General features: G+C 34.6%; 1 protein-coding gene across 6 annotated transcripts in view; it reads left to right on the top strand.

Moving 5' to 3' along the window:
• The window catches only part of AP3B1 (adaptor related protein complex 3 subunit beta 1), a 153,891-nt gene that overhangs the window by 76,457 nt on the left and 63,360 nt on the right, over positions 1–14,074 (top strand). For all 6 annotated transcript variants that reach the window (XR_012577999.1, XM_074532249.1, XM_014267994.3 and 3 more), the window contains exons 15-19: positions 2,670–2,846; positions 8,196–8,382; positions 9,324–9,454; positions 11,613–11,724; positions 13,098–13,254. Coding sequence is in view for 5 of the 6 variants with exons in the window: in XM_074532249.1 (XP_074388350.1) it covers positions 2,670–2,846; positions 8,196–8,382; positions 9,324–9,454; positions 11,613–11,724; positions 13,098–13,254 (764 nt within the window). In the remaining variant the exon portion in view is untranslated. The remainder of the gene's footprint in view (positions 1–2,669; positions 2,847–8,195; positions 8,383–9,323; positions 9,455–11,612; positions 11,725–13,097; positions 13,255–14,074) is intronic.

The raw sequence follows: 14,074 nt of genomic DNA on the forward strand, positions 1-14,074 counted from the left end.
GGCAGATTCTCACAAGAAATTCCTGTCTTCCATTGTCACTATTTTTCAAATGAGGTTTTGTTTAGTTTAATTATTTACCATTGTAAAACTAGTTTATTACTCTAATAAATTTATTTTACAAACTGGAAAAAAGACTTGATGAGTAAAACACTGTGCTTAAATGCACACTATTTAAATATATTTAAATATATTTAAATACATTTAATTGTGGTTTTAAAGTGTAGTCCTGTGCTTGACTAGGAAAATACAAGAGCGATACTTGCAGGTCATTATTAATGCTATTACTGAAATTGGTCTGCTCTGTGAGCTCTGTTTGCTTTATCAAAAGACAACAATATGAAAAAGAATGTTTCTGGTAGGCTCCTGCCCAAACTTGATGATCTCTTGTAGAATTTTAGTATTTTAACACGTCTGTAATAAAATATTTTAGAAAAATAAATCTAGCGTAACTGAAATCTGAAGTTGCCTATATATTCTTATTTAGAGGTATCTATCTGTACAGTAGGCAACTTGAACTGCTCCAATACTGGAAAATCTAATGTACCACTCAATTACTATTCTTTAGCCCAATTTAAAATAATAGATTGGGTGTGAGGTCTTAATGCAGTGTAACCTTTGGAACATTAGAAATAACCTCTTTCCCTTTTGAAATCAGTGCACAGTAATGGCATCAGTCTTACCATTTTGCAGACGAACATACTCTGAGTGTTTAAAGTTTTTATACATAGCAGTTTTTCAGTAGCTTGTTCGTCTCTCTCATATTGTAAATTCCAAGGTTATTTAACTTTTTCAACTCACATTAAAGAATTCATCTGTATCTTGATCTGTATTTACTTATATCTATATATGTTAAATCACTGTGTTATACTACTCTCAGCATATTATGTTGCCTCTATCTTAAATTTCTTCCCCATAATCAGAATTAGCTTTATCTCTAACAGGACTTTTGGTTGCTGTTGTTGGACTCTATTCTGTTTATCCATTATGTGCTTTTTTTTTCTTTCAGTGGAGGCAGTCCTCTGTTTTCCCCATGACATGCCTGTTTATATTTTTGTTGGCATGTATATTTTTAACCATGTCAAGTACAGAGACAAATACTGTCAAGCTGACTTCATTCAGAGTTGTTTCCAAACTTTTTGGAGCACATTTAATCCTTAAAAATTCTTGTGAACTTGATTAGTATTTCTTTAGTAGGCTTAGTAGGCCATTTTACTTTTTTAGAATATGCTTTCATAAGTAGTAGTTTCAAATGTTACGAGATTACTGAGTAAGATACTTAATATTAGGTTCCTGTTGTCATTCTGAGAAATAGATATTCACATATTAATAACAGACATGCTGGAAAAGCAATTAAAGCATATATAAAAGTTACTAAGAATTAATACTTTGAGAACCACAATGCTGCATTTCTAAAGCACGTATATTCTGTGAATCTTATCCAAGGCAAAACTCATCCTACCATTAGTGTAAGCTTATTAATAAAGATTACTGTGTAGTATAAGGACTAATGAAAAACGTTAGTATGAGTTTTTCTGATCCTTTTAGAAAAAGCAATAAAATTTCGTGAAATTGCTGTGGAAACTTTTCTTTTTCCTGAATTACAGTCTCTTTTTGCTAGACTGGAACTTTGAAATGTCAAGGGAAAATGTTGAACAAGAGGATGTAGAGAATGTTAGAGCACCACAATCTGTTGGAGCACCACAGTCTGTTGACACTATGCAAGACATGCTTCTGAACTTTCTCATTACATTCTTTCTTCCTTCTGCTCAAGGAAAGAGAAAAATGTTTTCAAGGGATGTATGTAACATAGATGCAATTTTTAACTTGACTACCAGGTACTGTAGTCTAAGCTCACCTTTTAAATAATATATAAATAATATACACATATTTTAAAAGAATATGTGTATATTATTTCATTTAAATCTTAACTGCTTCTATCTAAACTGCATGTCGCATGAGCTTCTGTTTCCCTCTGTGCTTTTCCATTTCGCCTTCTCTCTGGTTTTGGCATTGCTGTGCTTCTGAACTCGGCATCATAGACTGGGAGTTCATCTGAAAGCTGCTACTGCTAGTTATTTCAGTGATACTGTCAAGCAGCTCCAAAATGGTAAGACCCATTTGAACTTTTTGGTCAGTTTTTCAGTTAAGATGGTAGATCCCATTCAGAAATTGTGAATTGCAGTTTTGAACTTCTGTCTCACCAGTATTCTGAGTTTAACTGGTCTTGTTTGCAAAACTACAAATCTTACTGTCATAAAATTCTGAATAAAAATGAAGGAAAGCTAGAAATAAAGAAATACATATGCTTCTAAACTAGATAGGCAGGTATTTACTATAACCTGGTGGCAGGAATTCACAATCACATCTTGAAGGCTTGGGCTGTGTTCCCAAATCTCATCAGCTTGTACTGTGAATATCAACATATCACTTCTGTGTGCCTCTGTATCATCAACCTGTAAGGCATGGGTTTTGGGTCAGAATCAGTATCTTACCTTTCTATGAATATTCAGTCCTCCACAGTGGCTGTTTTTAATTTCACACTGCATAACTTTTATGTCAATTGTCTTTAAATAGTATTTTGTTTAACTTGTTGTTGAACAAAAGATACATACAAGTGTGCAAGTAGTCTTTGTGACTTTGTTAACTTGGAGTGCTCAATGTTGTCTCAGGTTCCAGTAGCCAGAGCCAGCATCCTCTGGCTCATCGGTGAGTACTGTGAACGTGTTCCAAAGATCGCACCTGATGTTCTGAGGAAGACAGCCAAGAGCTTCACGAATGAAGACGATCTTGTAAAGTTGCAGATCTTAAACTTGGGTGCAAAACTCTACTTAACAAATTCAAAGCAGGTAAGCCTAAACTCAGTATTGTATGTATTCAGAGTCATGGCAGGTTTTGTACAGTCTGCATAGATCAGTAACGATTTCTCCTATGTAAGTAACCAAACCTAGTCGATATTATTCTATGAAGAAAAGCAGAACATATGTTTTCAAGAAATGTAATAGACTAAATCTAATCATGAGTCTTTAAGTGTGTGCTGGATCATAAATGTGAATAGTGACAAGATAAACTCTTTTTTGTATGTGTCTTTTGGAAATTGTGATATTTGTACTTCACATAAATAGAGAAGATCTGTAAATTGTGTTAACTATACCAGGTAGTAGATTTTGATGATGTGATTTAATGTTTTCTGAAAGCAAAACTAGAGCTTTCAAGAAAGTGCTGTCATTTTGAACAAGAAGTTGCCCGTTTTTTTGTTCAGGGTATCTAAAAGGAAATGCCAGTAATAGGCCTTGTTTTCTATTTCAACAATGCTTGTTTTAAAGACAGTAACCGGTTTCTCTTTTTTTTAATTTATTTTGTTAGTTGGTTGGTTGGTTTGATTTAGTTTTTCCTATTTCCTTTTACCTTGGATGAGTTTTAATATCACTAGTAGTAAAAATAATCTAAAAATGTCAGATAAAAAAGACATGAACTTAGATCTCCAAGCAGCTGAAAACAATGGCTATGAGTGGTGCCAGGTGCCTCACTCTTCAAGTGACAACGCTGTGAATCCCATCACTGACTATGGAATGTAGCATTTTGACACTAATTTTTCACTGGAAATCCAATTTTTGCTGTAAAAGATTGTAAAATCAAAGATTTTTTTTCCAAATGTAGAAGAAATACATTGTCTGATATATGTACTTTTCTGGGCTGCTAGACCTCTGTGTTTTAAAACAGTTTGCACAGCATAGGATTTTGCATCTCTGCAACTTTGATGTCTTCTTGTTCCTTGATAGTTATATGCAACTACAGCAGTGATCTATCTTAGGCTTTATTTTGTAGGGCATATGGGACATGAAGTGTCTTTCCATGCATTCACATTGGAGTGAATGCTTTGCTTATACAGTCTAAAATGCGTCAGTAATAAAAGGTGACTTCTCTCTGGCAGTGCTCATCTTAAAGAAAATGCTGACTGAGATAAGAAAATATTTGGGTTTACTGTCTAAACTGTCCTCTTTTAGCCCATTATATTTACTAATTTTCCATATAGTTTTTGTAATTTTGCACATAAATTCTTCCACATCATATTTGGTCAAAAATCTGTTGCATATGGATTTCTGTGATGCATTTTTTCCTGTGATTCCTTCAATGCATTTCACATCTTAATGCATTTTAAATCATCATTGTAAGTGCTCTTCAAAATACTCTTTATTCAAACATGGTAATGATGATAAAGCAGAAGAAACTGTCTCTGAGATGCCTACTAAATGATGAATTTCATCAAAGGGTGTTTTACTCTTGTAGTTTTAGGTTGTGGAAAAATAAGTTATTATCTCAAGCGGTCAAGGTATCCACATAAAATTGCTGACAGTGTATGTCTGGTGACTTGGCTTGATTCGAAGTTCCTTGCAAACTGGAATACCATGGGTTTCCCATTAGAGACTGACAACACTCTTCCTATATCTACATGATTATTTCCAGGAGGAACTCTTTTCTACTCACTCAGTATTAAAATTACTTCCTGGCATTACTTCTCTTCCTAAAAAGTCCAGCCATTTTTCAGTTTCATTTTTAAAATTTGATGTCAAATCTTGGGGACTTGATTGCCCTGTTGTAAGTCTGTCCACCTCTCCTCAGTCACCTGTTTTCTGTCTCCATATCATATCCTATGACGTAGTAATTTTATGAATAATTAATCCGTTTCATCCAAAGTTAATGGTGTTGTGAAAACCTCAAAGATAAAATTTCACTTTATTGAAAACACTCAATGCTGACTGAGTAGATGAAAAGATCTCTTTCACCAGGTGAGGGAAAGGCAGGTTGAACTCATCTTGACTTAACTTCTGTTAAGTCTTGTTTGGAGAAAAGCACAAAGTTCTGGAGTAAATAAGACTTGCTTGTTTTACTCATTTTGTCTAAGTATATTATTTTATTTGCTTGTAGTTTCCTGAAGGATATGGTGAAACAGTGAACACATTCACAGGATTTTGAACACGATTTCTTAAAATAAAATTAAAATGTACTTTAAATCCTGAGATCACCTCATGGACTTTCAAAGACTTCCCTATAATTTAAGGAAGTTTCAGGTTCAGTTATATCTGGATAGGTATGTAGCAAAAACAGACATCCCTCTGGTTGTCTGTATATTTTGATAAACTCGGTTTGTTTTTTCAACACTTAGGGTCATAAAACCCTGAGTGTGCTCGACAGCACATAGAAGAGAAATATGTCATATAGCTGCCTAAGATGCTTCTTGCATGTAACAGAAAAAATAGAGATTTTGGTTTTTGATAGGCTTCTGTAGTGTAATGCAGTAGGACTCCCACCAGAAGTCCCAAGTAGTTGTAGGGTGTAAATAGATATGTCAGTCGTGGTTTAGCACAATAGCCTTATCTTGTGTGTCCAAAGAATCAAGTTATTGAAAGCTAATGATATATAGGAGTGGATAGATAACTGTTTCTGTCTCATTGTGGAGCCTCATCTGTTGATAAAACCTGTATTGTAAAATATTCAAGTGGGGATCTACCAAAAAATTAATTACTGCTAATATAGGATAGGCATTAAATCCTTAAATAGAATTATTGTCACTAGAAAATTCCAGAAATGTTGCTAGAGGATGATTGAGTTCTAGAAATACCTAAACCTAACCCTTCTAGCCAAAACAAAGTGTACAAAAAATAATAATGGCTTCAACAGTTTGGGGATAAAAGAAATTATATTCAGCCTATACAATGTGCATGTAGAGATATCAGGAAATATTGACATGTGATAATAAGTGTCTTAAATCACAGATCAAAATACTTTGTCACTATTCTATGAAGCAGTCATGGTTTGCAGAATCTGTCATGATTCACCAAATCAGTGTGCTTGCTGAAATGATTTTCAGCTTATTTTAGGAACTCCCCTGTTGGAAAAATTTACATGTATTTGTTGGGGGGCTTTTTGTTTTTAATTAAAAAAAATTGTTTCTATCAGCTATCTCCATGTAGAAAAGATCTTCTACTTGTTTGATTGCTTTACTATGAGAAAATTTTTTTAAAATTAGATTTCCTCCCTGTTTCCATGAAAACTATAGTGTATGTGATAATTGCAAAGAGACTTCTTGGAGACACAGAACATTCTTGTTTATAAGTTTGTTGTGTATTTATCTATATTGAACAATATGAAAATTATATTTTAGAGGACAGAACAGGGAAGAGGAAAAGGAAGAAGATCATGGAGAAAATTATCCCATTAAAGGAATTGCAGTCTTTCAGGATCAACTCTTTATCTGTCATACTTGTCTTTATGTAATTCCATCAACACTCACTGAAAAAATGCCATCTGTGACAAGGCCTTCAACTTTTCCCATCCCTATAGCAATTCACAGGTTAAGATCATTGTGTTTTATGAGCCATTCCCCTAAGCTTCCTGCCATGTCAGTGAGGAGCCTTGTCTTGTTTTACAGTGGAGAAGTGATGACAAAGGCTGCAGGAGGTATCCCTCATTTAGTTTAATGCATGCTACCTGGGAACCCTCCCTTCCAATTCCATTTACATTGAACAGCGTAAGTCCTGCATGAGTGCAGATTATGTAGGCTCAGTCTGATGCAGTTGTTTAAAATTTTATACCCTCATACAGAATTAGCTGCCAATAAACTGTGAAATACATATGGGAAAGTTTTACCTTTCCCAGAACTAAGACAGTACCTCAAGGAAAAAAAGCCCCTTTTCACAGAGCCATTCTTGGGTATCAGAGAGAAAAAAGAAACAAGAAATATTTCATTGACAGTTTTTTTAAACTATGCTGTTTTATTATTCTAATGTATAATGACTAATTTATTCCAATCTCTGGTACCATAGGTTATTTTTTAAATGCTTGCATATGTTGCATTGATGGGGTTTAAATTAGAACCATTTTCTATTTACTGTGTGTCTCACTTACAGGAGTTAATCAGTACTCTGAAAAAGCATTTTTATATCTCCAGAAAAAAACTTCAACTTGCATCCTCAAATTGAAAATTATTAATCTGACCTTTTTTTTTTAGCAAATGGCATATACAAAAATTAACTGATTTTTTGGACATGTTTTTCTGCTCAAATGATTGAAACTGTTATAGTCATAGCAACAGCATGATAAACAATATATATATGCAAGGTTGTTTCTTTGTGTAATGTGGATAAGTCTCTCATGATTGTATGTTATTAACCCTGTCTTATGCATCTGTTCTGAGCTGAAGTACCAAAATCTGCTTCCTTAGGATGGTATATTACTTCTGCTCTTTTTCTTGTTTGGTTGTTTATAGAAGAAGTAGCATACATGTTTCAAATTAATCTAGTGGATTCCAGTCTATTCAGCAGTGTTGCAGTGATTACACTACATTATTTTTGTTTTCTGTGTTTCCTTCCTTTCTTTCATTATTTTCTTAGCTTAAAAAATTATCTGAATTGTTAAAATTATTTAAGATGTTAATATTCTCAAACATCAAATTAGGAAGCTGTTATTATGCTGTAAAAACCTGTGATAGTGTAAGTTGCTCTAACATAAATAAATAAATGACTGATATTACTGAAGACTTTAAGAAAAAAAATGGAAGAAGTCTTTTATCCTGGTTTTTAGAGGGCATCAGCAGCTTGCTTTTATGAAAAAGTAACAGCTAAATGCGCTGCAAATAATTTGCAGTAATCCAGTTCAGTGATTCATGTGTCTGCTTTAATGGGTCATAATTCAGGATAAAGTAACTGAGTGCAGTCAGAGTGCAGACACTGCTTATGCCAGGGACAGTATCTCTTCATAAAACACACCTCAGCAGAAGCAGTTTGCCAGCCCCCTAATACCCTCTGATGTTTTGATGTCCTGCATATTTTTCCGATTAAGTTTTGAGTGCCATGTTTTTAGTTGTATTTCCACATTCATTATCCTCACGTAGACCGTTCAGCGGGTTTGCCATATATGATTATTTTTTTAATGATGCCTTTCTTTCCACTTCAGCAGTTTAATAATCTAGCACATGGCTGCTTCTCAGTACTCAGCATTCACCTCCTCAATACAGAGGAGGACATGTGCTTTGGCTGCAGAATTCCATTTGCAGCTTTAGAAATGCATATTCCCTGTGGAGCAACATTTGTTTGACATAACCATTCATTTTTATTACCTCTTTAAATATGTTTATCCAGAGTTATCAATAATCATAAATAACTTGTATTCTGTTCTTGTCCTGTTTTTTTCCACAGACAAAATTGCTTACCCAGTATGTATTAAATCTGGGCAAGTATGATCAAAGCTACGACATCAGAGACCGTACAAGATTTATTAGGCAGCTTATTGTTCCGAATGAGAAGAGTGGAGCTTTAAGCAAATATGCCAAAAAAATATTTCTGGCGCAGAAACCTGCCCCTTTGCTTGAGTCTCCTTTTAAAGGTATAACTGCCAAAATCATTTGGTAAATGTTCATTGTGTAAAGGAATGTGGCAGCTTATTCTATTTCAAATACTCTCACAAATTGTGTCACTTAGCAAACAGAAAAGATTAATATGCAAGGATGCTCAGTCTGCTTACTTGCTTTTCAACAAGCAAGGTGCACAGTGCATTTCTCTAACAATAAATCCTGGCAAAATGATCTATTTCTATTCATGTAGATTTTAAATTTTATTTAAATAACAGAAGGTATGTCTTTTGAGGAAAACTATTCTTCAGTTTAGGAAAACAGCTCTAGGATTTTACCTGGACTTAACAATTAGATGATTCTTAATGTGAGTACTTCAAATGTTATATGAATTTGAAATAAATTGAATCTCTGTAGATATTTTTTTCTCCAAAATAATAATTTTCCCTCTGTATTTTGCCTATTGTTTTACCAGTAATATTCATTGTCTGTCTTCTCAAATTAAAAGGCTATCAGGCTATCTAAATTAAAAATACTCTATTATTGTGACAATTTGCATTTTAGTTTTCATACTTACTTAGGTCTAGTTTTGAAGCTTTAAAAGGAGCTCCATTTTGAAGAAAAACTATTAAAATTCTGGATGTGTTTGTGCCAAGACATGTATATGGATTGTTTAACTGTGCTGTCATTCTTAATATTCACAGTAAAGTAATTTTTAGAGAAGCTACATTTCAGAGCAACACCTCTAAACACACTGACTGATTAGCTTTTTTATTGACCATTATGGGGGAGATTATTGTAATCTATGGACTGAAATCAGTTTTTTGACCTATGAAGAGCTTCCTAGTTTATATTTATTCCATGACATTTGAGGTAATACAATGGCAATTACCTTTAGCCCTGATTAAGATTGCTCCTTGTGGTATAGCTCACAGTGTTTGTGTGTTTCTTCCCCCCCCCCCCGCTTTTTTAATAGATCGGGATCATTTCCAGCTTGGCACCTTGTCTCACACACTGAACAGCCGAGCCACTGGGTACCTGGAGCTGTCTGACTGGCCAGAGGTGGCACCTGACCCCTCTGTCCGAAATGTCGACGTGGCTGAGTCGGTACGTCTGCGTCACTGAAAGTAACTTTGCTGAAGGCACTCGTCAATACAGAGAGTTAGCCCAAAACTAGAAGTATTTAAATACTATCTGTGGCCTGTGTTGAAAGCCATTGATGCGTGGGAATGTCCTGTTGCTTATTTTATCTTAGAAATCAAGCATCTGGAAACTTGCTTAATGCTAGTTCTTTTCAATGACAGAAGTGACTAAACTGTAGCCACTTCCGCTTCATTTTTGGAGTAAGTAGGCTTTTTTCCCCTCCAGCTCACTTCTGATTTCCTATCTTTTATCTCCACTCTGCCGCAGTATGTTAATTGAGTGTAGCTGGACTACCAAAGTCAGAAATGAAGAGGTTGGTTTGTGAAAAATCCAAGGCTAAACAAACAAAAACAAAAAGGAAAAAGGTAATGCAAATAACAAAAAGCAGCTGCAAGGGATTAGATTATGTATGCTTCAAAGTGTCGAGTTTGGAAGAGATGAGGGTTTACATTTCAGATAATCTGAAGAGGATTAGGAAAGTTTATGATAGGAAAATGTCAGCTACTAGTGCGTCATGTGTTTACACATTGGGCTTGTCATCTACTAGCAATAGCTTTTTGTTACTGCAGTGTAAACTCTGAGGGAAAGTCATATTTTGGTACGAGAATTGTGATTTATGTGTTGGGTACCAGAATGCTGCTGGAATGTCAGTGAAATCTGTTAAGTAGTAGCTGAAATGTAAATATATTGGTATATAGTGTGCCGATGGTGCTCCTGGAGGTGTGGCATTGAAACAGATACACAGAGAGAAAAGCATGCAGTCCTGGTAATGAACCAACTTCCTCAGTAAGTCATAGATTAAATCATTTGCTTATGAGATGTTACACACAGAAAGAGCAAGAAAATTTAAAAAATAGGTCTGACTTACAGAAGCCAGTAGACAGCAACCTTGTAGAAAAAGCATTTTTCCTTAGTACTCTAATGTGTTTACCTTCTTATATACATTTCAGGAAAAGTGATATTTGTACAAACTTCTGAAAGTTTTTATGGAAAGAATTTTAGATAATCAGCTCAAGCAGAGGATTATAAATGAAAGGGTTGGCATGAAGGAATTTGCCAAGATGCTTTCATCCATAAGACCAAACCTGTAAGACCAAAAAGTATTGCAGGAAATTGAACAAATGGTGTAACATCCATCCACAACATAGTAAAAAAATCCACCTCAAGTAAAAAAAAATCCACCTCAAACTATTTAAACCTGAAAGCAAACTGGAAAATCTTTCAGCCATGTTGGGGTTTTTGCAAATATTTTCTTTGGAGGGTATCTAATTTTCATTAATTTTGTGGTTTCCCTAATACTGCATGTGCCTACATAGCATATGTGAGTAAAGCTGAGTTAAGTTGCAATCCACATGCAAATTGTCATAAATACCCAAAAGAATATTGGCATTTTCAAGCAGCTGTTGGTGTTAAAGAGGAAGCCAATGTGTCTCTAGAGTTGTTCAGCCTTTCAGGTTAGAGCCTATTTCAAAACTTAAGTCTTATTCCAGATCAGATCAGTCAATGAGGCAGGCCTGTATCACATTGTTGATAATTGATAGAATTGTCTGCCAGTGTGTTTTTCTCTCCTGTCCTGAATTTTAACATTGCTTCTCTAGTAGCGGAGTGGTATATGGGAAGAAAAAAAGTCTGGTAGAAATACTGCCTCATTTTGACATTCTCTTGGTGGCAAAAAATTACTTTTATTTGGAGAATTGCAATGGAAGTGAAAAATAATTTGTCTGTGGCTATCTTGAGTGTCCACATCTGTTTTCTGCAAAAAATAGGATTATTAAGGTGGTGGATTTAACCTTCATTCCAGTTGTAGTCAGCTGGATCTAGAAATAAAACTCTCAGATTTCATGTTCTTTTGGCATAGAAATTTATTTATCATTACTGATGATTTTAATCTAGCTTACTAAATCTTTTTCTGGACTACCTAATAGACATCTCTCATTTTATAGGTATGTACCAAACTTCTAGTTCTCCTAATTGTGTGAAGTAAGAGAGGTTTAATAGCTTCTCTTGACTTGCTCAGATAATTTATTTAGCAACAGCTCTGAATGTTTTTATTTGATGTGTTGTCTGAATACTTTTGTATTGCTGGTTGCAAAAGTAAACTTAAATTGAAATTTATTTACAGGCAAAGGAATGGACTGGAATTCTAGGCAAGCCAAAGAAGGAGAAACCTACTGAAAAGTTCTACTCTGAATCAGAAGAGGAGGAAGATGAGTCTGCCAGTACCAGTTCATCGGGTAAGTGTTTGGAAAGCAACTTGTATTTTTGCTGCCTGGAAAACCGTGTCTTCAGAACTGTCTGGTACATAAAAAGAAAAAAAAATTGCAAACAAAGCCAGAGCTGTGTGTAAACTCAATAAATTGGGGGGTAAATTTTACATTCACCATATTTAATAAGTTAACTTTTGATTTGTTTCCCAGGCGAAAAAGCTGGCATGCTTCTTTTATCCTTTTTGGAGTCTAATATGAGTAAGGAGAGTTTGTAACTCCAGTTAAAACTGAAAGCACATAGCTGTTTGCAGGAGAAGTACCCAGATGCTTGGTTGTCAGAAACCTTAAGTCTTAAGTGTTTTTTGGCATTTGGTGGTGGTGAAGAATTATTTTGATAGCATGTGCTGCTGTGCTGATAAATGGCCAGATCTGCTTAGTTGTGTAGTCTTTCATGAGATTTATTCAGCAAATTGTGTTACATTATTTCTCTGAAGTTCTACATTATGTTTTCTGTTTATTATAATGGGGATATTGATGAAGAGGATAACAGCTACCTATGAAGTTCAGTAAGCAGAGGTTGTTTTAACTATTCTACCATTTATTGTCAGATAGGCAGTTCCCCAGGACAGCTGTTTCAGAAGATGTTAGCATATTTCAGATGTAGTAAAGATCATAATTCTTCCAGGTCCAGACTTTAAACACAGAAAATGTCTAGCATTAGAGACTTGAAAGAATTATCAGTATCTAGTTGAATGGAAGAGGGTCATCTTAGAATACAAAGATGGAGCTGCTTCCTTCCAGTTCATAAGCTGAGGAAATATGCAGAAATGTTAAGAATTGTACCACTGAAATTAGTGATTTCTGAAGTAATGGAAGCATATACTCACTATAGATATTTGAATATTTTGTAACTATGTGATTAATTACAGGATTAATAATTTGTTTAAATCAGTGATTCAATCATAGTCACTATGGGTATTTAAGAACAGATTATCTAATTAAGCAACTGTTTGAGAAGATAATTTTGCAGCTGAGCGAATGTAAAGTCTAGAAAATTTGAGGTCATCTCCAGCTCCTTATAGGGTTATGTAACTTTGAAGAATCCACATGTGATTAATTTATTATTCAAATTTCTAATTTGAAAAAGTATAATACTGTAGGCTGAAGAGGACAGATCTTCAACTAATAAAATTTTGTAGATATAAGGGGAAAGTAGTTCCCTTGCCTGCTTTTGTCACAGGGTAGATAATACTAAAGCTTTCAACTGGATCTTAAAATACCAAACCAAATATTTTAGAAATCAAATTTTGTTTTGTTTAATTTAAAACAAAATTTGATTTCTAAAATGCTAATTATTTAAGCTATTTGGATCAAAATTGTAAGGCTTGTTTTCTTTTCAGGGAGTGGGTCTAACAGTGAAAGTGAGAAGGAAGATAAAGAGGAAGGCAGCACTGATGAGAGTAGTGGGAGTTCCTCTCCCAGTGAAGAATCAACTGACAGTGAATCAGACAGCAAAGAAAGTGCTGCTAAGAAAACATATAGGGCTGTCAATGAAAGGTAGGTAAATGTTTGTCTGGTTTTAATTTTTTGTGATACTATCTTATAAAGCACTCTTCCTGTTACCAGTCTGCCAAGCCTTTAATTAGGCTATTTTGGGTGTGTATTGGCCAAGGAGTGATGTCAGGGTATGAACCTAGTTCAAATTTTCATTAATCAGACTAGTCTTATGTTTGGAATTAATTTCTGACTTCAGTAAAATCTTGGGTGGCTTGTTGAAAATTGATGTAACCTTGGGAGGCTGAATAAGTGATCAAATAGTTGTGTGAAACACTTAATTACCTTTGATGCAATTTTGCTGAGAGCTAAAATTAAGTCCTTCAACACTTTGCCATTATGTAACTAAGACAATTGATTTTTCTAAATAATGTTATATTAAAAAGATTATGATCCAAATATTAGAGGCAAGGGCTGTGAAGGGAAACGGTCATAAGATATTTAAGTGTTGGAGCTTTTAAGATTGCCTATTATCAACAGCATTATCATGTATTAAAGTATCATTAAAATTTTGAGTAATTGGGGCTAATACCTTGGATTGTATGAATCTGTTTCTTCTACTGCTGTCAGCAAGTAGCCTCTGCAGACACGATCGCCCTTTACTTTGTAGTCTGCTGCCAGCTCACTTGATGAGTTTGCAGCTCAGCTCAGTCGTGGCTGACAGCGCTGATTGGGGCGCAGTACACACTCTGCTCCTTTTATTACAGACAGTAATTAAAGCAGCTCGCCTTGCCACTTCCATAACAAACACAGCATAATGCCCTAATTATGACTTTATTAATTTAAGTCAGGATTTAATGATTTTAAAAGTGATTTATATTGT

This window comes from Zonotrichia albicollis, chromosome Z (assembly GCF_047830755.1).
Source record: "Zonotrichia albicollis isolate bZonAlb1 chromosome Z, bZonAlb1.hap1, whole genome shotgun sequence".
In the NCBI taxonomy this organism is placed as follows: Eukaryota; Metazoa; Chordata; class Aves; order Passeriformes; family Passerellidae; genus Zonotrichia; species Zonotrichia albicollis.